General features: G+C 42.8%; 1 protein-coding gene across 1 annotated transcript; it reads left to right on the top strand.

Moving 5' to 3' along the window:
- The first annotated feature begins 849 nt into the window (after positions 1–849).
- Positions 850–26,080, top strand: cabp7b (calcium binding protein 7b). Its single transcript, XM_049020003.1, has 5 exons — positions 850–1,936; positions 19,738–19,881; positions 20,785–20,897; positions 24,964–25,111; positions 25,272–26,080. The coding sequence occupies exons 1-5, from the start codon at positions 1,828–1,830 to the stop codon at positions 25,397–25,399; spliced, it is 642 nt and encodes a 213-aa protein (XP_048875960.1). The 5' UTR covers positions 850–1,827; the 3' UTR covers positions 25,400–26,080.
- The last annotated feature ends 729 nt before the right edge of the window (positions 26,081–26,809 follow it).

The following is a 26,809-nucleotide window of genomic DNA, read 5'->3' as shown; positions in this document are numbered from 1 at the left end:
GTGGACAAAATGTTTGCCCTATTCGCGCTCCTTCGGATTCAGTTTGATTCGGTAATAAAAAGATGCATCAGTCCACGATTACCAAAGAAGCACTGGGTAACAATGTGAGGCAGCATATTAAAAACTTTACCTAAGAGACCGGAGGCAAGGGCGACACTTTCAGACGGAGAAAGGGTAGGGTGCAGAGCTGACTTTCCCGAACACGAATCGGGGAGCCGTCAACAGTCCCGACACCTTGGATCACGGCCAGTAAGATGAGCAAATCGCGGATGGTGTTCGCGCCTGGATTTAACAAAGTGAGGTGTTAACTGAGGTGACAATTATTATTATTATTATTTATTATTATTATTATTACTACTACTACTTTAAACGCTGCAAGGTTTTTTTTTCTATTGATTATTAATTTACGTAGATCTGTAACATAAAGCCACACAAAAACGAGAAACAACACATTATGGGGATTGTTTATTACATAACGTAAAGAAACGTTATGAACACGTATGGAATTGGTGTCACAGAAACAATGCGGAAACCACGCATAAAACGCAAAATAACAATATGCATACACTTACTCCGTGTTGTAGCCTCTATATGTAGTCTATGCCTACAGTATGTAGACCAGTGAACACTGTTACTGCACCTCGGTGGCGACACAGAAATTGATTTCTTTTATAGACTGAAAGGGGCGATCGCGTCAATTAAATACAATGCAAATTTGTCTTACCCACGTGACACTTTAAAAGCCGATAAAGGGGGAACCCCGATCTCTTTGTCGGAGAGGCTGGGGCTTAGGGGGCCGTTGACCAGAAGAACGCTGAGGATAGACCGTGAACAGCAGGGACGCGGGGCGTTCCTTTACCTGGGGAGGAACGGAGGAGGGGGAGACGGAGGAACGGCTCTCCTCCTAACCGCAATCCACTGTCATCACTTTAGAAGGGCTTGGAAGGATACAGGCAGACTGCTGGAACGTCTGGTACAATTAACAATTTACAAGCAGGAAACTTCGCTTAAATCTTAGCCAGTTTTTATTTGACGAGGAAAGCACTGACTTGCGACAAAATGAGAAAGGCGATCCTCTGTGATGGGAGCCATTTGAGAAGAAAAACAACGTCTTTCTCCATGCGATCGTAGCTGGGCACTATACTACCTGTAGGATTTAAATCAATAATCGCTTTACATAGGATGTGGCGATCAGAAGCCGCGAAGACGTGCAAAATAACGTTTTCGAAGTAAAATGGAGCGCAAATTATGAAATATAGAACAAAAATAGTCGACATTCACACAGTGATCTTGGGATCGATTAAGAACCCGTCTCTTTTATGAAGAAAGACTGCGACTGGCGAGCCTCCTGCCTATGGAACCGCCGTGAAATACGCGCTTCGGATTTTTCACTGGGGGAAAGGCAATAAAGCCGGCGGTAATTCAGTAGCGCAATAATGCACGATGCTTGTACTTGTGCGGTAATTTGCATTGAGTTTGAAAGTTTGAGCAATATCTTCAGTAAGTACCAGTGAGCATGTAACCTTATATATCGCAGGTATGCGTCTGCTATGCTGAAGTGCGCGTCCGACTGAACCAGTTATTGTACGCCTTGAACTTAAGACAGTGCCACCTTCTACTGTCTGTCCTCTATCACTGGGAGAAGCTTTTTTTCCGTTGACACCAATAAATAAAATAACAAATATCAAACCAAAGGCTGGAAACAGGCTTAATGCTGTTTACTTGAGCTTCCGAAACCTTGCCCACAAGTGGAGTATTCCAAAGTTGTGCTAAGTGAAGCGTGCTATATGAAGATCTCCGCATCGCTGTTGGTTTTCTCCCGCAGAAATGCCAGTGCGCGCCGTGACTTCCACGTTAATGTACAGGGGCCTTTGCACTATACCAGACATCCTTGCGTACCGGACCCCTGTTACCCTTCCCGAGGACGAACTAGAAGGTAAGTCCTTCTGCGGTGATCCGTTTATTTTGATGCGAAAATACAGCGACCGTAGCAAAGATCACGCTGACATGCATCAAAGGCGTCAAAATATATAGTAGTGCAATGCGTCTCCAACTTGAAAAGCACTGACATACATTCAACGCCCAGATAGCGATGGACACCTGTTAATATCAAGGGGTTGGACTGAGGGTGTAGCGAGTGGCAGCAATGCAGGTATTGACGTTAATTAATTACGAAGAATTCATTTGTGCAGACAGAATGATAAGACCTCTGGTGTTCAGCACCACGGAAAGCTCCACTCCGACCCGATCCGCATTCATGCAGGCTATTTGTGCGTCTGGGAGATTTACTCAGAACTCGATGCAGGCAAAAAGACTTCTACAACTAGTTCATTTTGGTTACATCCACGAGAAACGAGGCGGGGAGGGATATCTCGCTTTAATTTTGCAACTCTCAACAAATCGCGCACTATTTGTCTATTTTACGATGTATTTACGGTTGTTCTTCAAGATGAACAGACGAAGGAATTTTGTGTATCAGCATAAAATTTATGTCTGAAATATATAATTACAATATAAAAGCAAAGCAAAACTGATGAACAAAATATTTCAATCTCATCAAATGAGGCTAAAATTTTAATCGATGCAAGTGTCAGTAAGTTGGACGAAATTACTGGCGCCTTTGCAATACTTAACTGGAGAGTGCGGGGGAAACAGGAACTTGGAACGCAACAATGGGTTAAGATGGTGTGCATTTAGCAACGCTTCTGCATGTTGATTCAACAGACCGTTGCTTTCTGATTATGTATTCAACAGACGTGAGATGGGCCATTTTACTCTTGATGTGCAATATTTACACAGTCAATACACAACAATATACACTCATATACGTTCACAGCGCAGAAATCAGTAGCTATAATCTTAAAACACATTGTATATTCCTATTAATTTACAGTATGGTTGTTTTTTTCCCTGCTATAGGCTACAGTCAGAGCACTTCAGTCAAAATCGAAGTGTTACACTCACGTTGTACTTTCGGTTAGAGAAAGGGCAGCGTTTTGGCATATTTAGTCAGAAACGGGAATCTTTCCATGTTATTATCCGGTAACGGAAATATACATAAGCAAAACATCTGCCTAATTTTCGCATTTAGGCTCCTAAAATACTACAGAGCACTGTAGCCTACAAATGGCAAACAGCTTCCCTTTACAAATATGAAAAAGAAATGTTTCCTTGAAATTAGGCGTGTAAATAGGCTACTGAACATAAATGAACTGTGCACTTTGCTGAAGAAACTTATCCCTCCTCAAATAAAAAATAAATTAATAAACATATTGCGCAAAGGAATCAATATCAAAGTGAATCAGACAGACCTATGCGCATGTGAAAAATATGTATGGCAGTTACAGAACTGGCACGTTTAAATGTAGTCAGGTATGGAGGGAGCAGTAATGCAAATTATATGTATATTGATAAACACGCAGTAAATCTGATTCTGCACTTAGATGATTAATTGAAATTTTACTACAGATCTTCGAAATAGGCTTTTTTTCCAGAAACATTTCAAGATATGAAACTCAGCGTGTCCCTTGGTGTTTGCACCTACATTTTCTTGAAAAAATAGGTATCGATCTGTTGGTATATAGATATAGTTAAATAATCTATGGAGTCTACGTTTTTTTAATGGAATATATTCCCTTCCATATATTCCCATGGAATATATAGCCTTCTTAAAGTGTGTATTTCAATTATATTTCTCTATGTGTCACCTACTATTTGGGGGTCAAATGTATTTTCATAAAATGTTAATATTAATGTAATGTGTTGTTTAGTATCAGCTTTTAAGAAGTTTTACCGTGTTTTAATAGTTTGTTTAATATAATTGCCTGCTAAGCTGCCACAGAAAAAAAGCGATTCACGTAGCCTACTAATTCAACAGGCTACAGCAGTAAATTCTAATGCAGGAAGCGGTACCGTATCTGCTATTAACGGGTTTCTTTTCCAGTCAGAGCTAGAGTGATCCAGAATGTGCCGGAAACTATCAGTTCACATGCTGACTGAGGATGTGAGTTTATTAGTGGAGAGGAACACACTGGGATTTACACATCCTCTTGGGGAGGTTTAATTCCAAAGCTTCTTCTCTGGATTAAGAGGGAACCCCAGTTCCTGAAAGATTCAAAGATGATAACCCTAAATGGAACCGCTATCTCTTACTGTTATGGGGGGGGGGGGGGGGGGGGTTCTGATGGCCAGTTCATTAACCTCTGGGCCCGACGTGTATATAAATATATACTTTGGTGTGGAAGTCAAAAATAAGGATGAAACCATTGTGCCTACATTGTGGGGACCAAAGAACGCCAAAAATCTTCTGTTTTGTTTGGTTGCTTACGGTTACGGTTAGGGAGGAGTGGGGGTTCAGGTCGTCATTGTTGGGACTAGAGTTATGCCCATAGAAATGAATGGACGGCCCCCACAAAGATATGACTACAAACCTGTGTGTTTGTGTGTGTGTATCTGGATTAGGTTTGTATTACATTGTGGGGACCAAATGTCCTCCACAATGTGATAAAAACCTGTTATTTTGACTTTGTGGAGACCATTTTCAGGTCCGCATAAAGATCTATGAATGCAATCAAAAATGGCAAAAGTCTCGTATTTTGTTTGGTTAATGATGGGTAAGGTTAGGGCTGGGTAGGGGTTAGGGTCGTCATGTCGGGATTAGAGTTTTCCTCCAGATAAATGAATGGAGAGTCATATGGAATGGAGGGTATAATTACAAACCTATGTGTGTGTGTGTGTGTGTGTGTGTGTGTGTGTGTGTGTGTGTGTGTGTGTGTGTGTGTGTGTGTGTTTATGTGGTTGTGTCTGTAGACAGAAGCGAAAAGCTGAAACACACTGTAGGGGTTTATACACAGTCACCCCTGCAGTTTTACAGATAATGCAACAATTCCTTCGCAAACATGTTGCCATTATAAGTGTTTTGCTGTTATCGTAGGTCTGTGTAGAACCATGAGAAAAAAATCTGTGAAAAAGCCTAATCTCATTCCGAACAAAACCCCCAAAGTTGTACTGACAGTTATTGGCACCTGATATAAGTAATAAGAAATAATTATATTTCAAGCAGTACATTTTTACATAAAGCTAATGGTGCTGGCAATTAAAAAAGTCGCGTATTAAAGCAGTTTAAGTGGAGAAAACTTCATCTGAGGAAGAGGAACAGTAGAGAATTGTCTGAGGAGGTGAGAAAGAAAATCGTAGACAAGTGTGCATAATTCCATGGCCACATGTCTTTCTCCAGAGACCATAACATTTCAGTGGCCACTGTGCATCACATTAGTTCAGGATTGCCCAGATGATGGAGAAAGAACCTTAATCGACTGCCAATCAGATTCAAGCTGAACTTTTGACACAAGGTACAACAGCTTCAACCCTAACTATCTGGCACGTCTCTGTGAAAAGGGGCTTTCTGGTAGAAGACCTAGGAGGACCTCAATGCTGACAAAGAGACATAAATAAGCTAGACTGGAGTTAGCCAGCTAGACTGGAATTAACCAGCTAGACTGGAGTTAAACAAAATACCCTTGAACAAGCTAAAACCCTTCTGAGAGAACGAGTTGAGACCAAATTAGAGCTTGTTGCTGAAAGATATAACATGCATAAATAAGGTTTTCCGAAAACAAATGGAAGCCTTCAAAGAAAAGGATAGTATCCCTGCTGTCAGATGTGGAGGAAGTTCATGGATGATCTGGGGTTACTTTGCCAGCTCTGGCACTGGTTGCTTTGAAGCTGTGAAGGGCGCGATGATATCAAAAGATTACCAAGGCAGTTTGGACAGCAATGCTGGACCTTGTGTCAGCAAGTTTGATTTCTGTCAAAGGTCATTGGTTTTCCAGTCGGACAATGATCCAAAATGCACTTCAAAAGTACCCAGAACTAGTTTCAAACTAAGTGCTTTTGAAGTGGTGAGCATTGAGTCCTGATCGAAATCCCATAGGACACCTGTGGAGAGACCTGGGAAGAGCATTTGGGAGAAGACAGCCATCAAATGTGGCTGGCAGAGGCAGTGCGCAAAAAATGAGGGGGCCAGACTTCCAGTAGAGAAGTGTGAGAAGCTCATTGTTGACTGCAGGAAGCACTTCCTTACTCTTATTCTTCCCAAAGGCTGTGCTAACAAATATTAAGTGTGGGGTGCCAATAATTTTGTCAGTATAATTTTTGGAGTTGTCTGTGAAATAAGTTTATATTTGGCTTATTTCCCCCAGATTGTTTTTGTTGTCGTTCTAATGGAAATAAAGTAATTTGCGTATTAACACTGAAACATTTGTAACATCAAGAGTTTTTGTGGGATAACCGGTGCATAATCAGAAGAAACTGCCGGGGGTGCCAATATTTTTGGCCTCATATTAATTTTAAGTTTTAGTCTTGTCAATCCTGAAGGGATAATTTTGGCAAATACTTGCTAAAATAGCAACAACCGGCAGTTACTGTCTCTGCACTGATTTTGAAAAAGTTTAAAGAAAGTCTACGATCTAAATCTCACTGTCACTAACTCAAAGTCCTTCCCAAGCTTGACATTTTAAGAAAAATATGGCCTTTTAAAGGTAGTGTCTCTGCTTTGTATTTTTTTTTAAATCCCAAACCCCATAATACCTACAAGAGGGGAAAGTAAGACCAATAAATATCAAGTGATTAATTTAAGAGTGTAATTCGTTTTAGGCTAATTTTTTCTGAATTACAGTAACATAATTTGAACGCCCCCCCCCCCCCCCAACCATGCTGGCTGGCCTCAAGTAATTTATTGTGAAAAAAAACAGTCACAGATTATGTCTGTTTAACGTGGGAGATGGCTGGGTCGTCAAACATATCCCTCACCGGGGGAGGGGGGCAATTACTGCTGATAACAACAATGCTAAGAGGAATATTGAGTTACAGCTAATTGAAGGTCATTGTAATAAGACTGAAATCAAAATGGATGCACATTATTCAAATTGTAGTATGTTTATATAGAGACACAATACACATACACCTACATACATATAGTGTGTGAGGATTCACATGTGTATTTATGATGTGTGTTTATATCATATAAAGAGTACTGTGGCCTGATGTGTAAGGAAAAATCTGAAAAACAGCACAGTAAAACACACTGAAGGCTTTCTGGGCTGTGGGCCCCTGTGTTATACTTGCTACACAATTTCTAATTTCAGTTAAAGCTTTCTAAGGAGTACTGGTCAAACTTTCTCAGTGTTTCCATTCGCCGGTCATTGACCAATCGAATGTATGTTTCAATATTTTACACAGAGCCTTGACTCAATAATAATGCTCTGTGTTTTATTTCATTGTGTTTTATTTGTCAAGTAAAAGAACAATATTATGATAATAATAAATTTCATTTAAAAGGAAAGTTTGAAGGAGAATTAATACCTTTAGCCCAGGTTGTGTTTTACCCGGATTATGTTTCGTTCACTGGGTTCTGAGAAACCAAATAAATTCAATTGTCTGGCTGCATGGACCCCTGATGCCAAGTCTGTTGGCAGCTCTGTGGGTCCGACGGGCTCGGTGTCCGAGTCGCACTTCCCATTTTCATCATCATGATAAATTGTGGCGTCTCATACGTGACTCTGCTAAATCAAATCCTGCTGAAAAATGCCAGCTCTGATTTCTCGGTACACAGAGTACAGCTGTACGATGGCCCCGGTCGCTGGGAAAGCGTGGCATTTCCAGCAGGCTGACCGCGGCATGTCAACAGCGTTTCGCGATGAGTCACTGGTCCCTCCTTAGACAGCTGCTCATGGCGCGCGACTGGTTACGCCGCCATCCCTGAGATCTTATTCTTGTACTACCGTCGGGATCCCACTGAAAACACTAAAGCAGGGAAGGGCTGTCCCATCACTAAACCCTACAACAGAATGTGCATGTGCAAAGTGCACCGTTTTTTCTCAGCTTTTGGAGAAACTCTCAGACGATAGGCACTATTCTGCAGTGAAAGGCCAGTGCTGAGCCAGGGACGTTTCACTCCTTTTAGCACTGGCTTGACGTAGTGCTGTCCACACTCTTACCTGGAGGACTGCTGTTTCGCCATCTTTTTTTGGGCCTCCTCACCTTTGAATCAGGCCATAAAATCCTGGATCCAGGAACAAAGATAGTTCTCAAACCAGTCAGGAACAGGACAAGTGATGCACATCTGTGAACAAAAAGCTGGGACAAAGCAGTTTTGATGAGAATTTCCTTAAACTGGAAAAACACACACTTACAGGGAAGGGTCCAGAGCTGGGGACACAGTTATACATCAATGTAACTGCAAATCCATCAATTAGGCCCCTAGAAATGAAATCACCTTCGACTTTGGACAGTGAGAGAAAGGACACGGAGTAAGACCCCTTGCGGGGTGCGAGCAAGGAGCAGTGATCCATCAATCAGCAGGAGGAGGAGAGGAATTACGCAGCAGAGTGCGTGCAGGTGTGAGAGGCGCACGCAGCCCAGCGAGGAGTGAAACAGGCTGAAGTGATTCACCAGCGGCGAAGTGTCGGTTTCCCAGGGAACGTCGCCGTGATTTCTTTTTGTTTTTTTTAGTTTTTATTTTCAGCTTTTATGTGAAGGATTTCACAGCCAATTGGATACGTGACAATCTCCTGCCTACTAAAAACCTCACAGTCACTAATTACGGCGATTAACAAAATGATGACTATGACACTGACGATGATGTAGATGATTGGATGGACATTGTAATAATAACATTTATAAAAACGAGCCCCTAACCATTACTATAGCCATTATACTGTCAAGTTTTTATAGGAAAGAGATATTTCTTTAGTCATAGTCAGTTTGCAAAGAACTAGACAGGAATGTCTTCTAAACTTGAAAACAATTCTGAATTTTAGTCTCTGATTTTAAGTCAGGCGTAAAGGGTCTTTCTCAAGGACCCGATGGTAACATCACTCTGTTGATCACGGGATTTAAAACCACAACCTTGCACTCACAAGCACAGCACCTTCACTCACTGAGCCACACACCACCTCAATTTGAACCCGTGACCTTTAGGGCATGGATCCCTAACCTCTGATCTGTGATCTCTTATCCATCTCTACTGTAAAGGCTGTCTCTATAGACTGAGTAGTTCTCTGGGTTTCTGCCAGATATTTAGCCCCACCCCACAGCTATCTCAGCACACCACATTCTCCTGTAGTTAAAGATCATTTAATGTTGGAAATGGTCCCTGTTCGGTCACCTTTGGTATGTCAGTTCCCAGTTTGGCCAGCAGGTGTCACTGGCCATCCCGTTATTAGCTCCTAGTGTGTTCCATTGTCCCCTTGGCTGCTTGGTGGCTTAATGGGCTAAGTGGGTGCCTGTGTCATCCTGGCTTCCCATTGGTCATGGGTTTGACACTAACTAGAGATCAGTCTCACCATGTTTGTAAGTTTTACATTTCTGGTTCTTGATATACTTCTATGTATTGGTGTATTTCTGCTTGGTGATTTATTTTGTACATTTGGTTATTCCTGCTTGTGCCACAGTCTTGTAACTCTTGTTATCCTGGTATCTCCTACTGTTTGAACCCTTAAGTATTTGTTAATAATGCTCACCTGTCTCTTGTTCCTAGCCCTAGCATTTTTTTAATTGTTATGGTCTGCACTTGCCTCTCATGTAGCCCTATCTGTGTATTTATGGACTTGCCCTCATTCTGTTCCTCAGTTGGTCATTATGGTTATTCCTTTTTAGCTCCAGTTTGCTGTGTTTGCTCCTATTGAGATGTATGTTTTGTTCCCTGCTTTACTGCTTTGGTTCCTATTCTTCTCCCTGCTTTAGCTCTTGTGTTCTACTTGCCTGCCTTTGTTAGACCCCCACATGGTGCTTATTTGTTTCTTTGTTTTTTTTTGGTCAATTAAGTCTCTAGGTTTGTAAAACCCCAATGTAGATCACACCATGCCATGCTGTAATAACAGTTTATCCCTTATTAGTTTTGTACTGATGGACTAAAATTCCGCACTGATCCCTTGTGTCTGAAGACTGTGCATGTCTGTTTATCTACAGTCTCAGTGTTTGATGTCATTCTTCCCAAAGGCTATGGTGATGATTAAGTATATGACAGTGAGGATGATGCTGGAGAGGAGAATTCTGGAAAGACGATGCAGAGCTTTGTAAGGTGCCTGCGACTAAAATATCTTCCAGCATCTCTGTTTTAGGGCGGCGTGCTTGTGAGTTCGATTTCCACCCTTGCCCCTATGCATGGGAGTCACATGTTCTGCTGCTTGCATGGATTTCCTGATGGATAGATGGATCGCAGTACTACATACCTCTGCAGTATCGTGTCTCTATAAATGTATGCATATACAGTACATCCGTTACCCTTTTTTATTATTAAATGTTAAGCGCAACCAGATGTGGTTCTGTGAACACTGACTTTCTCAGAAGGGGAAAAGTTCGATCACATTTTTCTGTATCAGTGCAGTTCTTAGTCAATCCTGCCATCGTTCCTGATCGCTAAAGGGCCAATATGAACTGCCTCATTGACTCTAATGATCTGGACAGTTATAGTTTTTGTTATACTACAGTATGTTATGGGGAATAAGTGTTATGTCTCCTCCAGTCCTGCCAAGGGGCGACAGGACAAAATGGTTGCAGTTGTCATGAATATCATCCATAATCTACCTCCTGACATGCAGACAAACTCAGCTGCCAATATAGACAGTCTGGCAAGGATTCTTGTTTTTCAGTATTAAATATCATGTCTTATTTGGAAGATTTCTGTCGCTCTGCTTAGTCATACAGTAGACCTTGTTGGGGTTCATCTCCTTTTTAGTTCCAGTGTACATTTCGTGATTTTCTGACTGCTCGCATTGCACTGGTTCCCCTCTCCTGCTCTACCCTGTAGCTTATTTGCTGGTTAGCTCCACATCCGGCTGTGCACTGCAACCTGCTGGCCATCCAGAACCAAGGGAGGAGGACTGACATTCTTGATATCTCTTGCGGAGTGCCCACAGTTCTGGGAACCATGTGCCGGTCCTGTGTAACCAATAAATATCTCTCTTAAGAAGGAGTTGACTAGATGATGCCTTTTTCTAAAAACAATACATTGTTTTGTGGTGGGATATTTCACCGGGATAATTCAAGCTAATAATCTTGTTATATCAGTTACACAGCAGGGCTCCTTCCAGAGACCAGAATCTAATTGGTTCTCGCGTTTTCTATACACCAGTTATAATCTTTTTGGTTTGTAGCACCATTATTTTATTCCTAACATCTTAACCTGTTTAAAATATGTTTGCATTCATTTATAGGATTGAGGGCCACATATTTATCATGTTTATTAACTCTGCTCCTGGAGACCATTGCAGTTCTAGCGAGTCTTACACACCAAGGCTTGATTGAAAGTTGAAATCACCTTGATGAGTGGCGAGTTGGGTTAAATATGTCCTTAGCGGTCGAAAATCATGAGTGGAGATCTCCCTCAGAAACTCTGTGGTGCAGCAAATCTGCTTTTTTCTCCTTTTATAAGAAGTCAGACAAGGATATATGTCGGTTTCCTACAATCCTTGTGTAATAACTGGGCTTCAAATCTCCTCTTTGTGCTACATGCAGCACGCCTGATTTCGGTGGTTGTGGGTTCGGAGATTGGCTGATTAGTGTCCTTAGATTGTCTGGTGGAGGAAAAACAGCAAGACTCCAAATAGCTGGGGGGGGGGGGGGGGGATTGGGGAGAGGTTAGGGGAACACTGATCCGCCGATGTGGGGAAAAAAACCTAATAGCCAATACAATGTATGATTAAACTCTCCCAGGAATGTCCATCCATCCATCTATCCATCAGCTGTCTGTCTGTTGATCCTGGTCAGGATACAGTAGCAGTGCTTTTTTTAAATTTGCCTGAGGGTCTTGATTGTATTGGTTAAGCTTCAGTGACTCTAGTAGAATACTGTAAGTCAAATACAGCCTCGTGTCAAGTATTGTATCAAGGGATAACCAAGCTAACAATAGCTTTACTGTTATCTCTTACCTACTTAATATACTGCCAAAGTAATACCTAGCAATACCCAGGAAAGCTACTGTCGTTTAAAGTAACAAGATGAGTAAAACTTTATATCCATCCATCCATTCATCCCTTACTGCTTATCCGGGGTCAGGTCGTGGGGGCAGAAGTCTATGCAGAGATGCCCAGACCTCCCTCACCAGCCACCTCCTCCAGCTCCTCCAGGGGAATGCCAAGGCGTTCCCAGGCCAACCGAGAGATACAATCCATCCAGCTTGTCCTGGGTCTGCCCCAGGGTATCCTCCCGTATTGGGCATGGTAGCTGCAGCAGTCAACTTGGGCATCTTCTTTCCTCAGTCCCGCAGGCAGAGATTTTTGACCCGTTCTCCTTCCCCGGGGAAGCATCAGAACTTGCACGCTCGCACTTATTGCGGCATTGCGAATGGCCAACCAATCCCTCGTCTGGGAAGGTCGATAAGCCTATCCTTCGGCTCGATGGCCCCACTGAAAACAATAGACAAAAAGCTCAAGGACATCGCTCCGGTCAGTGCCTGAGAAGGAGAGTGACGAAACAATACTCCTATAGACCAATGGTCAGAGACAGCACACTGATTTTGGCTGAGCTGTAATAAAAAAACAAACACTGTTGTTAAACCATGTATCCATGTGGTTTCTGCCCAGTTAACTTTTCCCCCCGGGGAAGATAAACTTGCAGGATCATATTAACAAATACTGATCCATGCTTGTTATCCAGCATTTTCTGGAATGTGACATAACTTTCCATCTTCAGGGATTTTTTTTATCTTTAAATGGCTCGCCATTGAGTCGTAACTAAACAGGATCATTTCAGCCAAGTGAACAGGAAACAAGTTCCCCATGCAGTTAAATGTTTTATTGTGAGGCCAAATGAAAGGGAGAGGAATAAAGGAAAGAGGAGCTGGCGGACGGCAGCATGGCGAAGGCTGCATGCCCCCCCCCTCGATCCGGCCACTAGGGGCAGCGGGAGCTGTATGTACTCCAAGCAGGCAGGCTGTCACAGAGACAGTAGCCGGCACTCGGCTGCAGATGCCAGGTCACGCGGTAACGGGTGAGATGGTGACAAGGAGTGGGAGGGGCGACGGACTTTGCGGTTTGTAAACCACCAATTCCGGCTCAAAAAAACAGGTAGTTTTGGCAACTGTCATGTGGAGGGGTAATTGATTTTTCCACAGGGGTACCACTCAGTAAGTGCAGAGGTGCTCCAGGTGCGGGTGAGCAGTGCTGGTGTCTCGGGTGAAAACGAGGAGGGGTTGATGGGAATGAGGAGAGGCAGCACTGAGTGGGCCGGCAGGGTCGGGGGGGGGGGAATTTCATCTAATTTAAAAAGCTACCTGGATTCAGCAGCCATCTTACATTTACAGGGCTGGATATTTCAAAATGGGAGCATTTATTACTGCTGAAATATTCATCGTATCGTGATGATGACGATGCCAGATGGTGATGAACATGCGTACATTTGACATTCATACCCAGGCCAAATCACAGAGATCTCACATATGTATTGGTCAGTATCAGAGAGTAGAACATTCTTCTATGGTTTCTGGTTTTAAAATCAGTTGAAAGTCAAGCGTTCAGCAAAATGAAACATAGTTAATGTGCACAATGGCCTGTATCAGCAGGGGGTATTATACTTTAAAGCTACATTATACAGTCAATCAAGTATAATGACAGGTGACCTGGGACTGTTTTAGAGATTCTTTTATGGATTAAACAAATACCAGGTTGTCCATAACCAATAGTTATGGGATGCCCATCTGACTGTGGGGACTGCAGAGAGTTCCCTGAGATTATATGGTATAAATGTGTGAGATGGTATGTGTGTCTGGGGGCATAAAAACACAAGAGAAATAGCAGGGGGGTGCATGGTGCAGACCTTTTGCTTGCAGGTATGCAGACGGGATGAGAGTCTCTGCGTCTGGTGGTTTGTGCGCAAGTTAAAGTCAGTCAGCCGCGTGTGGCACATCGCGTCGCGCGGCAGATAAATGAGCGACTGAACTTCATGCCAGTTTTGATTGAGCGTGTCCTTAAAAAAACCTCGCTAACGCTCGCATTCACCCTCGTTAAGCTGTCACACCGGGTCGTTTGGTATAAAGCGGAGTGACGCCTTCCGTCATACTTCCAGGGAATTAATAAATAGGGAACTGACATTACACTAATGAGGTAAACAAACGGCGTGTCAGAGAAACGGTGAGGTAATTTATGGCGGAACATGAATTGCCCGCTCGCTCGCCGAGGACTGTTCCGGCAACGGTAAGAGTCTGAGAGATGTCACGTTTGTCTGGCTAATGGCGTCTTCTATCTGTGCCAGGACAAAAAATATATATTAAAAATATGACGAGTATAAAGGTGTAACAGTCTGAATCTTAAACGTTGTTTAGTAGGAGGAGGGCAGCAGATATATCTGTCGATGATGTCACACATAAAGATCTCAAGCAGAATGATGTCACGAATGAGTGACGTTAGACCCAAGACAAAGCTGACCTCACGCGTTAGCTGAAAAGTTAAGCAGGCTAAAGTTTTCAAAGGCTTGATTAATTTTATCTAATGAGGTGGTAATACTATCTAACATTGGGCTGGATCTGCACGCTGTAGATGGGGTAACGCACACACAATTTACAATTTTAGGCTTAGGTCTTGAGGCTAAACAGTGAACTAAAATTGTTTTTCCAGCCTGGAGAAATCTAAAGATGAGATGAGGCTTCAAACATAGAGCTAATTAGCAATGTTCTTCTTACAGTGTAATTCTGGAAAAGAAAAACCACACGCACACACGACACTATATAAGATATGGTAGTCATCTAGATATAGTCATTTTTTATTATAGCAAAAGAAACGTACAGAATAAACTATGTATTTGAGTTTTTCATGCTTATCTGTTGTGCAGTGTCAGACGTTTACCAAAATATCCTGGTTATTAATTTCTTTACTGAACAAATTGCTACTGCCCGTTCACCATGTTTATTTACCACACTTGTTCACCACGCTCGTTCACCATGCCTGATAATATCACCCTCGTAGAGTGAGCCGCTTACACCTCCAGGCCACAGGTGGCAGGGTCACAGAAGCCAACAGTGTCTGCACAGCACCTGCTCTCCTGAAGGGGTAACCTGGGAGGTTCCTCCTGGGGTTTGTTAAAACCCGCTTCCTGCTGTACAGGTTCATGGCACTGAGGACGGATTAAAGCTGCCACTGGATTGGACAGTTTTTAAAGAATGCAAATACGAGCCGTCACCTTAAATACAAAATAAAATCAATAATAAAGTAAATAAAAGCCAGTGGGCGTCCGGCACCATAAGCATCTCTCTGGCCAGGGCTGTTCAGCACTTGGCCTCCTTGCCGTTACCCAGCGGGTGTTTCAGCATAAGCTCCTTATCAGAAGTACCCCGTGGAAAACACCCCCAGCTTCCATTACTCTTCACGGCTTCCCATTCCGGTAATACAAGCAGCACAGGAGTGAGATTTAAATGACACGTGTTGCATTTTCAGATGTCTATAGCAGAACTACAAAAAATAATCTTTCCCTGTGGCTTGCAATTGCATATACTTGTAAAAAAATTTCTGCTATTTGCAGAATATAATATTTAAAAATTGTGGCTATATCAAACAGACTTGAGTCTCAGAAAAATTATATGTGTCAGATATATCTTTGTCAATCATTCTTTGTGACATCAGCAACAAAAAAAACCGGCAAAGATACATGCACTGATTTAGCACAGATCCCGGTCTTAAAATTTTACACGTTTGTGTTTATTCCTGCAAAAAAAAACAAAAAAAACACCCATTTAGCATGAGGTTTGTTGTGGTCATAGCGGTGCTTCAGGCTGCCCTTTTTTCCATCTTCAAAGAGAATGTTGAGTTTGGTGGAAAAGATTTCCAGCTTTGGAGTGTGTGTATGTCTGTGTGGTTGTTTATATCCATGTTCTAAAAAAAGGATGTTTTTTTTTTTCTTTCTTTTAAAGGTCGATCACAAAGTTGAATGTTTAACTCCAAATGGCTAGCGACCGCTCCAGGTCTGAATATTGCATGGGGGTTGGGCTAAATAACTTGGATCATGTGAAAAGAGAAGGTCACGTCCCCCTCGCCCCACGCCGACATGCACACACGCTCAAATTGAGTTTCCCCTGCTGTACGGTTTCCCACATCCGTGGCCGAGTCGCCAGCGGTCATTCTGCTGCACAGGGTCAGCAAAGGCTCTGCACAGGACCGTTTTACAGAAGGACCGGCAGCCCATTTTGGTAAAAATAGTTCCACGGTCAGGGGTTTATCTGTCCAACAATGGAGGAAGATGGCCTCCGCAAGCCAGCAATTGACATTGTCCTTGAATCATCCGCCCTGGATTGTCGTTCACGGGAGCGGGATGAAAACGTCTGCCAACGTCTTTCCGCATTCTTTGAAGCTCGTGTTGCTAAGGGGAGCCGACCGCCCCAGGCGAGATTTCTATGCCAAACATATTCTGGCGCTTTGTGAAAAGACTCATACCATATTTTCAGCTACATCTGTTTGAACTAAAATCGTCCATTTTTTTGGTTACACAGAGGATGCGGTTGATTAGCTCGGCCGTGAAGATGTTATCCAATTTCCCTCGACATGGCGAGGACATCTCGGATAATCCAGCAGCAGCGCACAGGACTGATCTGCAAAGCACTCAAATATTTATATAGTGGTTGCACTCCTTCGAGGGAAAGGAAACGTGGGAAAAAAAGAGGTTTCAAGATGAAACAGGAGAGGCAGGGCAGCAGGTGGCTGTGGAGGCAATATCGCTGTGTAAACACAGCATCCCATCTGGTGAAGGAATTAAAGATGTGTATTTGGGTTTTCCAATAAGTAACTCAAAATTCTCCGCCAGGGAGACATCTCATCAAAACCGGCACAGTACATACCCGTGTAGAGGCTCACCATCATTTTTAAATAAAAAATATGATAAATCATTTAGGCAGAACCTCGGAATTTTGGCATCACAATTGCAAACCTTCGACTGAAGTGGATCCGGACATCCATCCATCCATCCATCCATCCATCCATCCATCTTCTAACCTCTTACCCTAGTGATGATAAGGATGCCTGGAGCCTGACCCAGACAGCATATGGGACAAGGCTGAGGTATACCCAGGAGAGGGTGCCTGTCTGGGATGGGCCACATTGTCCTCTACACTGACTCTCCAGTTGCTCTTTATTCGTAATGCCTGCCCCCGGAACACGCAAGCCAGCTGGGGGCAGGTGAAGCAAAGCATGCGCCTGACAGCCCGCCAGCTCAGAGACTGTAGACAGGGGACACTATTCACACTCTCTCCTGGCAGACAAAGGTAAGGAGTGACACCCAAGCTAACCGCGGCTCAACAGATAGCAAACGTGACACGTGGAAATCCCTGCTAGTCACAGGTGACCTGTTTTTACCCAAACATTACTGGGGAGGCAGAAGACTTTTTAGAGTTTCTGCTGCTCTTAATTCTACCATCCATCTTCTGTTTATCATGGATAGGATCCTGGAGGTCTCTGCCCACACAGAGCACAGAGCTGGGGCATCTTGGACATTATGTTATGTATGTATGTGCTAGTCAGGAGGATCCTCTGGAATGGTTTTGTGGTTTTTAGGTCAGAAGCTAAGCCACTAGGCACATATTTCAACCTCAGTTCCTAGGAAAAGGACATCATTAGAATGGGTAGCCACAAAAAGCTTCAACTTCCTGTACAACAGACGGAATTCAGTTACACTCACAGGAGCTAAAACCATTTTTTGTCCTGATAATGTGAATTATAGAGCTCAGGTACAATGTAGGCCAGGTTCATATGAGAGAATGGTTTCTGACATGACTAGATTTTCTGGCCACTGACAAAGCTGCCCAGCTTTTGTTTAATTACACAGTATGGTCTGAATGAGCTCTGTAAGGTGCTGTAGTATACTGTATACTGTAGTGAATTACGGTCATGATTTACAAAAAATATTGTATACTGTTTTGTTAAATCCCGGCTCCTGCTGATGATGTCAGAGCTGCAGGGAGGGAGGCAGTCCTGTGGTTTGACTGGGTTAAGCTGTGCTCGCTGTCCACTCGCATTGATGACTGTTTACCAGATGATAGGGTCCTGAAGTGTTGGCTGCACTGGTGTTCTGGGGGTCAGGGCTATGGGGATGTGCATCTAAAGCTGTTACCCATGGTGCTTTAGGCAGAGCTGATGAAACGTGCTGAAAACTGCCTCAAAAATCCTTCCTCTCCTGCGGTTCTGCTGGGAGCCAGAGGCAAGGGGGATTGTGGGTGATGGATTGACCCCAGGGGGCCATTGTTATGACAGTCTTGAGCGGAGCTGTGCGGGTAACAATTGACCCATGACTTCACATTTCAGTACTCTTCACCTCTGGCTGTGTGAGTGTTTTGGTTCAGATTCCCACACAACATGACAAAGAATTTAAATGATTTTTAATATTAGCTATGGTGCAATAATAAGGGCTTTATAAAAAACCCAGACATGTTTTTATTGGTAAGCCACTTCTTTTGATGTGTTTTTGCACATTTGCTCAGATACTCAAATTACACAGATTAGTTACAAAATAAAGCAGTTTATTCTTCTATAAAATTTTATTAATGCTCTGTTTTGGATGCAGAAATCAAGGCAATTTCTAGTACACTACTGAAGGCACAGACACAATGAGGTTACACCCATTTGGAAGGAATTGTGAATTTAAGTAGGATTATATAAAAGCAAACACAGGTTTATTAATCTCCAAAACCATTAGGACTGACTTTTAAGTACATTTATCCCTCTTTATTATTGATGTCGGTGTTTTGTTAGTTATGTTTAGGTGCTCCTCCCCTTAGACTCTGTTAGAAAGTCCAGGGTTCCATTATCCAGCAGTCGTATAGACGGCTTTCTTACCAAATGACGCTTTGCGAGTTCTGGTTATTGATGGATTATCCGTGAAGTGTTGCTTATTGGGGATTACATGACAGAAGTCTATCTTATCCTAAAATACATAAATTTATCCTTTCTTTCAGGTTTTTTTTCCCTAGTTGTTTTGTTTTACTTTCTTCCTGGGTATGTCACAGGCGGCAGGGCCTGTGTCCTCTCGACATGGCCTTTTGTAACGTGGCGTGTCACCTATGGGACACAGAAGTAGAGGAGAAGGGATTAGTACCCTAAAATGAGATCGCAATTTAGATCACGACTCCAGTCATTAAAGGACACGCAGACAAATAAGCTCGAGTGAATACAAATGATGGACCTGACTTTAATGTGCATTTATTGCATATTATCTCTTATCTGTGTATTTTATTCAATACAAGGATATCTTAGAAGTTATTTCCACACAAAACCTGTTTGACGAGCTGTTGCGACCTCATTAGCGCTATAACTGCTTCTGAGCACGCTGATTTAAAAATCCTCTCAGCCTCACAAAGAACAGAAAACAGTTCCAAAGACCTGGCCGGCAGCTTATGCCTGTCTTCTGATATTGTTGCGTGTTAAGGTTTAAGTATTGTTGCTGGAGAGGGTAAATCGTCTAAAAAATGGGGCTATCCTGAAATCCTGAGATTTGGAGTGAGACAGTGAATTATTTCGTTCAGCCGAGAGAAAACAATTATGCTTCTTTGGACGCGATGCAGATGACAGTGTAGGAATCCATCTGCCAGTCGCGACTTTTATCGTGCCAGCAATTTCGGGCCAGCACTGTTGAGCCGATGGCCCATTTCCAGTTGAAAATGACAGTGGGATTAACGAGGCTGCATCTGTCAACTTCTAGTGCATCAGGCTATGAGGGTCTAAATGCCCCCATCCCTCACTGCTCCCCCGCCCCTCCCCACAGAGATCCGAGAGGCCTTCAAGGTGTTTGACCGAGATGGGAACGGCTTCATCTCCAAGCAGGAGCTGGGCATGGCCATGCGCTCCCTGGGGTACATGCCCAACGAGGTGGAGCTGGAGGTCATCATCCAGAGGCTGGACATGGACGGTGAGCCTTTAACGCTTCCCGTTGCGATCTTTCGATAATCGATGATTATATTTGTGAGCAATTCAATCTTTCACATTGAAATTGCTGGGTCATTTCACAAGCTGCTTGAATATCTGTGCGTTTGTTCTTTAAAATAATGAGAAAGATATTTGATTGGAGACAGTATTTGCATGCGCCCATGTATGTGTGCGTATGTTGTTCATGCAGCTCCTCATTCGTATTCAGATTCAGATTCTGAAATTTCTAGTACCCGGTAAGAGAGAAACCGAAGCAGTTTCGTGTCACTAACACTGCAAAACAGCCTTTATTACCTGAGGAGACCACTACACTGCTGTAGGGGCGGTTTGGGGGATGGGGGGGCAGTGCACCCATGACAACATGCATAGCCCCCCCTTTGACCCCCGTAAATACGTATGCTACTTCGGTTTGAGGCAAATGTATTATTATTATTATCAGTATTATTAGTGTTTACATTCAAATATGTGGGCTGGGAACACAAACCTAAGCATATTTTCTTGATGGGTGGTTGAGTCGCTTCGATTAGAGAAAAGCAAAGTTGATGACAGAAAAAATAATCAAGCGCGTGGAAGCAAGATAATCTAAACAAGAAATCAAAATGAGTAACTGCAAAGCATTTAATAAATTACATTGATTTCAAAATCGTCTTTTGTTTCATACTGCTGGCAAACTAGTGTGTGTAATACTTGGAGGACATTAAAGTCAAATGCATCTGCACCCTCCAATATAACAACTGGCCTCAATCTGCCCCCCCCCCCCCTACCCCCGATTGAAATGATCTAGAACTACCACGCACTGCTGATATGATTTTTGTATTCACTTGCTGCTTGAGGTATGAGGAATGTTTCGGAGAAGACTGAAGTCTGAATTAATAATGACTTTCAGGGGATGGCCAAGTTGATTTTGACGAATTTGTCACCCTTCTTGGACCAAAGCTGTCTGCAGCCGGAATGCCAGACAAGTTCCATGGAACGGACTTTGATTCTGTATTCTGGAAGGTATGGAGACTTTGTTTTCTGGATGGTAAGCAGATTTTGATTGTGTGTTCTGGAAGGTAGCAGGCTTTGATTAAGTGTTCTGGAAAATGGTTGGACTTTGATTCTGTGTCCCGGAAGGTAAATGTTCCAAAATTCCCTTTTCAGTCTGTGTTCTGGAAGGTAAGCGTCTCAAAGTTCCCTTTTCAGGCTCTCCCTCGCTTTTTACCGGACTTAATTAGAACTTTCATGAGATATCGCCTTCATGGGAGAAGAGATATCCCTTTGATAATTCTATTTTGCAATAATAAACCAGGCGTACTAATTAAAATTACCATAGGAGAGATGCAGTCAGGACCATTATTAAGAGGAAAAAAATCAATTATCTTTTGTGCCTGAAAGAATCATGTTAGCTTGTTTGAAACGGTCATAGAATAACCAACCAGACCTGACTTTATTAGCATTTTTCCGATTAAAGCTTTATAGTCATTACATGGTTATGCACACTGAATATTAATAAATTTGATATAATTTCATGTAATAGCAAAGCTTTAATGAGCTCTGTGTTATATTTCCGTGCACAGACACCATGTAACAAAAAACTTCAAAAAACCTTTGAATAATTCTATTATGTTAGTTTGTATACAGAAGAGTATAGGGGTGATAAGCCAGTAATAAATAAATCAGCTTGCATATGCATTTATGTTTTTAAATTCATGTTACATGTGACGACATTTAGAATGAATTGAGACTCTGTATCATATTTATAATATGAAATGGTATAACACATTTATTTACTGATGTATGTAATGATTGTTTACTAAAATGATCTGGCCTGTTTGGAAACTTGCGACTGCATGATTAATGATTCCTGTGAAGAATTTTAACTCCTGAAGTAGGGCTGGGCGATATTATGTTGCAAAAGTTAGTAATCAATATAAATTATGTATATCCTTATGTTTAACAAATGGGTTAGACTTTAAACTGCAGAAAGTACTGCCACACCACAGACGTCTTTATACCTTGTTTATCCACAAGATCTCCTGTTATAAAAGTTGTCGAAGCTGCTGAGATGTTCCCAATGTGATATCAACCCAGCCCTCTATGGAGAAACTGCCTGTTCCTTTCATCACAGCCACTTCAGTGTATTTCACACTGAAGTATACCAAACCATAGTACACTAAAACAGTATCATGTGGTGTGTCCCACTACGGTGCATATCGCACTGGAGTATACCAAACCATAGTACACCAAAACAGTATCATGTGGTGTTCTCCACTATGGTGCATATCGCACTGAAGTATACCGAACCATAGTACACCAAAACAGTATCATGTGGTGTTCTCCACTACGGTGCATATCGCACTGAAGTATACCAAACCATAGTACACCAAAACAGTATCATGTGGTGTTCTCCACTACGGTGCATATCGCATTGAAGTATACCTAACCATAGTACATCAAATCAGTATCATATGGTGTGTCCCACTACGGTGCGTATCGCACTGAAGTATACCGAACCATAGTACACCAAAACAGTATCATGTGGTGTGTCCCGCTACGGTGCGTATCGCACTGAAGTATACCGAACCATAGTACACCAAAACAGTATCATGTGGTGTGTCCCGCTACAGTGCGTATCGCACTGAAGTATACCGAACCATAGTACACCAAAACAGTATCATGTGGTGTGTCCCGCTACGGTGCGTATCACACTGAAGTATACCGAACCATAGTACACCAAAACAGTATCATATGGTGTGCTCCACTACGGTGCGTATCGCACTGAAGTATACCTAACCATAGTACACCAAAACAGTATCATGTGGTGTGTCCCGCTACGGTGCGTATCACACTGAAGTATACCGAACCATAGTACACCAAAACAGTATCATATGGTGTGCTCCACTACGGTGCGTATCGCACTGAAGTATACCGAACCATAGTACACCAAAACAGTATCATGTGGTGTGCTCCACTACGGTGCGTATCGCACTGAAGTATACCGAACCATAGTACACCAAAACAGTACCATGTGGTGTGCTCCACTACGGTGCGTATCGCACTGAAGTATACCTAACCATAGTACACAAAAACAGCATTATGTGGTGTGCCTCGCTAACCAAATTTAATAAACATAAATACACGCTGAGTTTATACAGATTACTAACTTTTGGATGTTCACAGAACGCATCGCATTAATATTTTAGCCATACTGCTAATCTGCTTATCAAATTGTGGTCAAAAATGAACATGCGTATACAACCCCAATTCCAATAAAGTTGAGACGTTGTGCAAATTGTAAAGAAAAATAGAATGCGATGATATGGAAATCTCATAAACCCATATTTTATTCATAACAAAACATAGAAAACATATTGAATGTTTAAACTGAGAAAATGTACCATTTTAAGAGAAAAAAGGTCATTTTGAATGTCATGGCAGCAACACGTCTCAAAATAGTTGGGACAAGGCCATGTTTACCACTGTGTGGCATCTCCTCTTCTTTTATCAACAGTCTGTCAACGTCCGGCGACTGAAGAGATCAGTTGCTCGGGTTTTGGGAGAGGAATGTTGTCCCATTCTTGTCTGATATAGGATTCTAGTTGCTCAACTGTCCTAGATCTTCTGTGTCATAATTTTAGTTTTATGATGCACCAGATGTTCTCTGTGGGTGAAAGATCTTGACCACTGGCAGGACAGTTCAGTACCCAGACCTTTCTTCTGCTAAGCCATGATGTTGTAATTAATGCAGTGTGTGGTTTGGCATTGTCATGTTGGAAAATGCAAGGTCTTCCCTGAAAGACATGTCATCTGGATGGGAGCATATGTTGCTCTAGAACCTGGATATACCTTTCAGCGTTGATGTTGCCTTTCCAGATATACAAGCTGCCCCTGCCATATGTACTAATGCACCCCCACAACATCAGAGATGCTGACCTTTGAACTGAGCGCAGATAACACACTGGGTGGTCCTTCTCCTCTTTAGTCCGGATGATACGGCACCCCTGGTTTCCAAAAAGAATTTCAAATTTAGGTTCATCTCACCGCAGAACAGTTCTCTACTTCGCCACAATCCTTTTTAAATAAGCCGTCAGTGATTCTGGATCATGTTCAAACACGGCTTCTTCTTTGAATGATAGAGTTTTAACTGGCATCAGCGGATAACAGGGCGAATTGTGTTCACTGACAATGTTTTCTGGAAATATTCCTGAGCCCATTTAGTGATTTCCATTGCAGAATCATGTCTATTTGTGATGCACTGCTGGCTAAGGGCCCGAAGATCACAGGCATCCAGTATGGTTTTTTTGGTCTTGTCCCTTACGCACAGAGATTTCTCCGGATTCTCTGAATCTTTTGATTATATTATGTACATTATGTGATGATGATATTTTCAACCTCTTTGCAATTTTATACTGAGTAACTTTTTTTCTGAAATTGCTTCACTATTTGTCAACGCAGTATTGGGGGGGGGATTGGTGACCCTCTGCCCATCTTTACCACTGAGAAACACTGCAAATCATGTCACCAACCTGTTTCCAGTTGACCTAATTATTTGCAAATTGTTTCTCCAGCTATTGGGTTTTTGTACAACTAACTTTTCCAGCCTCCTATTGCTCCCATCCCAACTTTTTTGAGACGTGTTTCTGTCATGAAATTCAAAATGAGCCAATATTTTTCATGAAATAGCAAAATGTCTAAACGTTTGATATGTTTTATATGTTCTGCTGTGAATAAAATATGAGTTTATGAGATTTCTATATTATTGCATTCTGCTGTTATTTACAATTTGCACAACGTCTCAGCTTTTTGGAATTGGGGTTGTAGGGCCAAAAAACTGGCATCCAAATATTTCACCCAGCATCTGAAGCCCAGGTGATTATTGAGCATGCGTGATATAATATTGGCATGATATCACACACTTAAGCTGCCGCCTTAACAGGGAGGTGAAACATAGCTGATATTTTTATAGCAAATGGGATACTAGTCATGGCCACATTCAGGGACTCCTGTGCACGTAGAGTCCAGGCTGTGAACATTTCAAGGTAGTGAGTCTCACCATGATTTACCCCCCGCCCCCCCCCCCCAGTGTGACATGCAGAAGCTGACAGTGGACGAACTTAAGAGGCTCCTGTATGACACCTTCTGTGACCATCTGACCATGAAGGACATCGAGAACATCATTATGACCGAGGAGAACCACATGGACAGCCCAGAGTGTCAGGTGGATATCGACAGTAAGCAGTCTGCCTGTTTCCGTCACTTCCTGTACATTTTTTTCAGGCCACACAGGACCTGCAGACATCTTGGGAGGATTCTCTCTCTGACACATTTGTCTCAGATCTCTCTCGCTCTCTCCCTCTCTTACTCCCTCCCTTCCTCTCATCTTCCCTGCAGCAAGCCCAATGCAACAGGTCAAGCACACCTGCGTTCGGAAGAGTCTAATTTGTGCCTTCGCCATTGCGTTCATCATCAGCGTCATGCTCATTGCGGCCAATCAGATGCTACGCAGGGGCATGAAGTAGGAGGAGCCAGGGATGGACATGTCCACATGGGGAGTCCCCTCCCCCTTTTGTCTTTGTCTTTCGTCAGAAGTCTCAGAGCAAGACAGCAAAAAGTAACACAACAAAAAAAAAAGTAAGCATTCCTAGGGGCCTGAGTCTTTGGGCTTGCTGTAGCGACCTACATCCTGCCTCCTTCCAGGCAGAAAAACAAACTTTTCCTGCTTCGCTGGGAGAAAAACAGACAGATGAGTCAAAAAGCAGTGATCATTCGGGACAACTGCACCACGTCTGCCCACCTACACCTGCTTCTGGAGTGTCAGAGTCTAAGCGGTAGGCGCAAGGCAATATGGCTGGAGACAACCATTCAGTGCATGTACTGCATGAAACATCCATCCTGATGCAACTGGTGTTTTTCCATTCGTGCAAGGACAAGTATCTGCATCTGCATAAGTTGTTATTAAATGTGCATCATAAATTCTTGCCGACGGTGTTTGGAAACAGGTTCCAGGGGATGGTGGCATGCCTGGTTGCAGGACTAAAGATGAATCTGTGCAGAAGATGAGGATTAAGCTACATTATGCATTGGAAGATGTTGGAACACAGCCCCATGTCTCTATGTATTACACCCCCCACCGCCCCTTTTTTGGGATGCATTGATATCCTCCAGGGTTCCAGTGATGTTGCCAGGTTGTTGAGCTTAACCCCCCCCCCCACACTCCTTTCATTATCAGGACACAAAACAAACCGAAGTGCGACAGTAGTAAAGAAGCAGCCCGGAATGATTCTCATTCAGGAAGCCCCCCACTGTCACAGAATACCCTGATTCAGCGATGTGAGTTGGAGCAAATACATGCGACATATTAGGAACATCTGAACTTTGACATCAGGAGGGCCTAGCGAAGTCAGTAGAAAATGTGATTTGATCACTCGAGCTGGCCAACAAAATTTATTTAGTTAGTACAATTTTTCCAAGTAAGCCACCCAAAAGTGATTTATAATGGCTAATGGTTTGGGAACCACCAAACAGAAGGAATCCCAGAGTAGCCATTTACAGACCCCTTCAAGGCATAAGACTGAGATGTTCTCCTGGAAAATGGTCTTGATTAAAATAAAAATGGCAAATAAGTTGTAAAGAATACACAAAAATGGCCCCATCAAGGAGGTCCGTAACCATGGGTGAATAATCGTGGTCAGGTGACCCAGCTGGTAGAGGCATCAGACTGAGGGTGGGCTGGGTATTTTGGATCTTCTCTGTACTTGGATCCATTTTCTAAGCATTTTTATTTGTGAGATGCCTTGTCTGGGGGGCATTATGGTGGTGCAGTGGTTAGCACTGTTGCCTCACACTTCTGGAACCCGGGTTCGAGTCTCCATCTCGGTTACATGTGTGTGGAGTTTGTATGTTCTCCTCATGTCGTCGTGGGGTTTCTT

Source organism: Brienomyrus brachyistius, chromosome 7, assembly GCF_023856365.1.
Source record: "Brienomyrus brachyistius isolate T26 chromosome 7, BBRACH_0.4, whole genome shotgun sequence".
Lineage (NCBI taxonomy): Eukaryota > Metazoa > Chordata > Actinopteri > Osteoglossiformes > Mormyridae > Brienomyrus > Brienomyrus brachyistius.
Note: the sequence above shows the minus strand (reverse complement) of the source record. Positions and strands in the feature narration are given on the sequence as shown.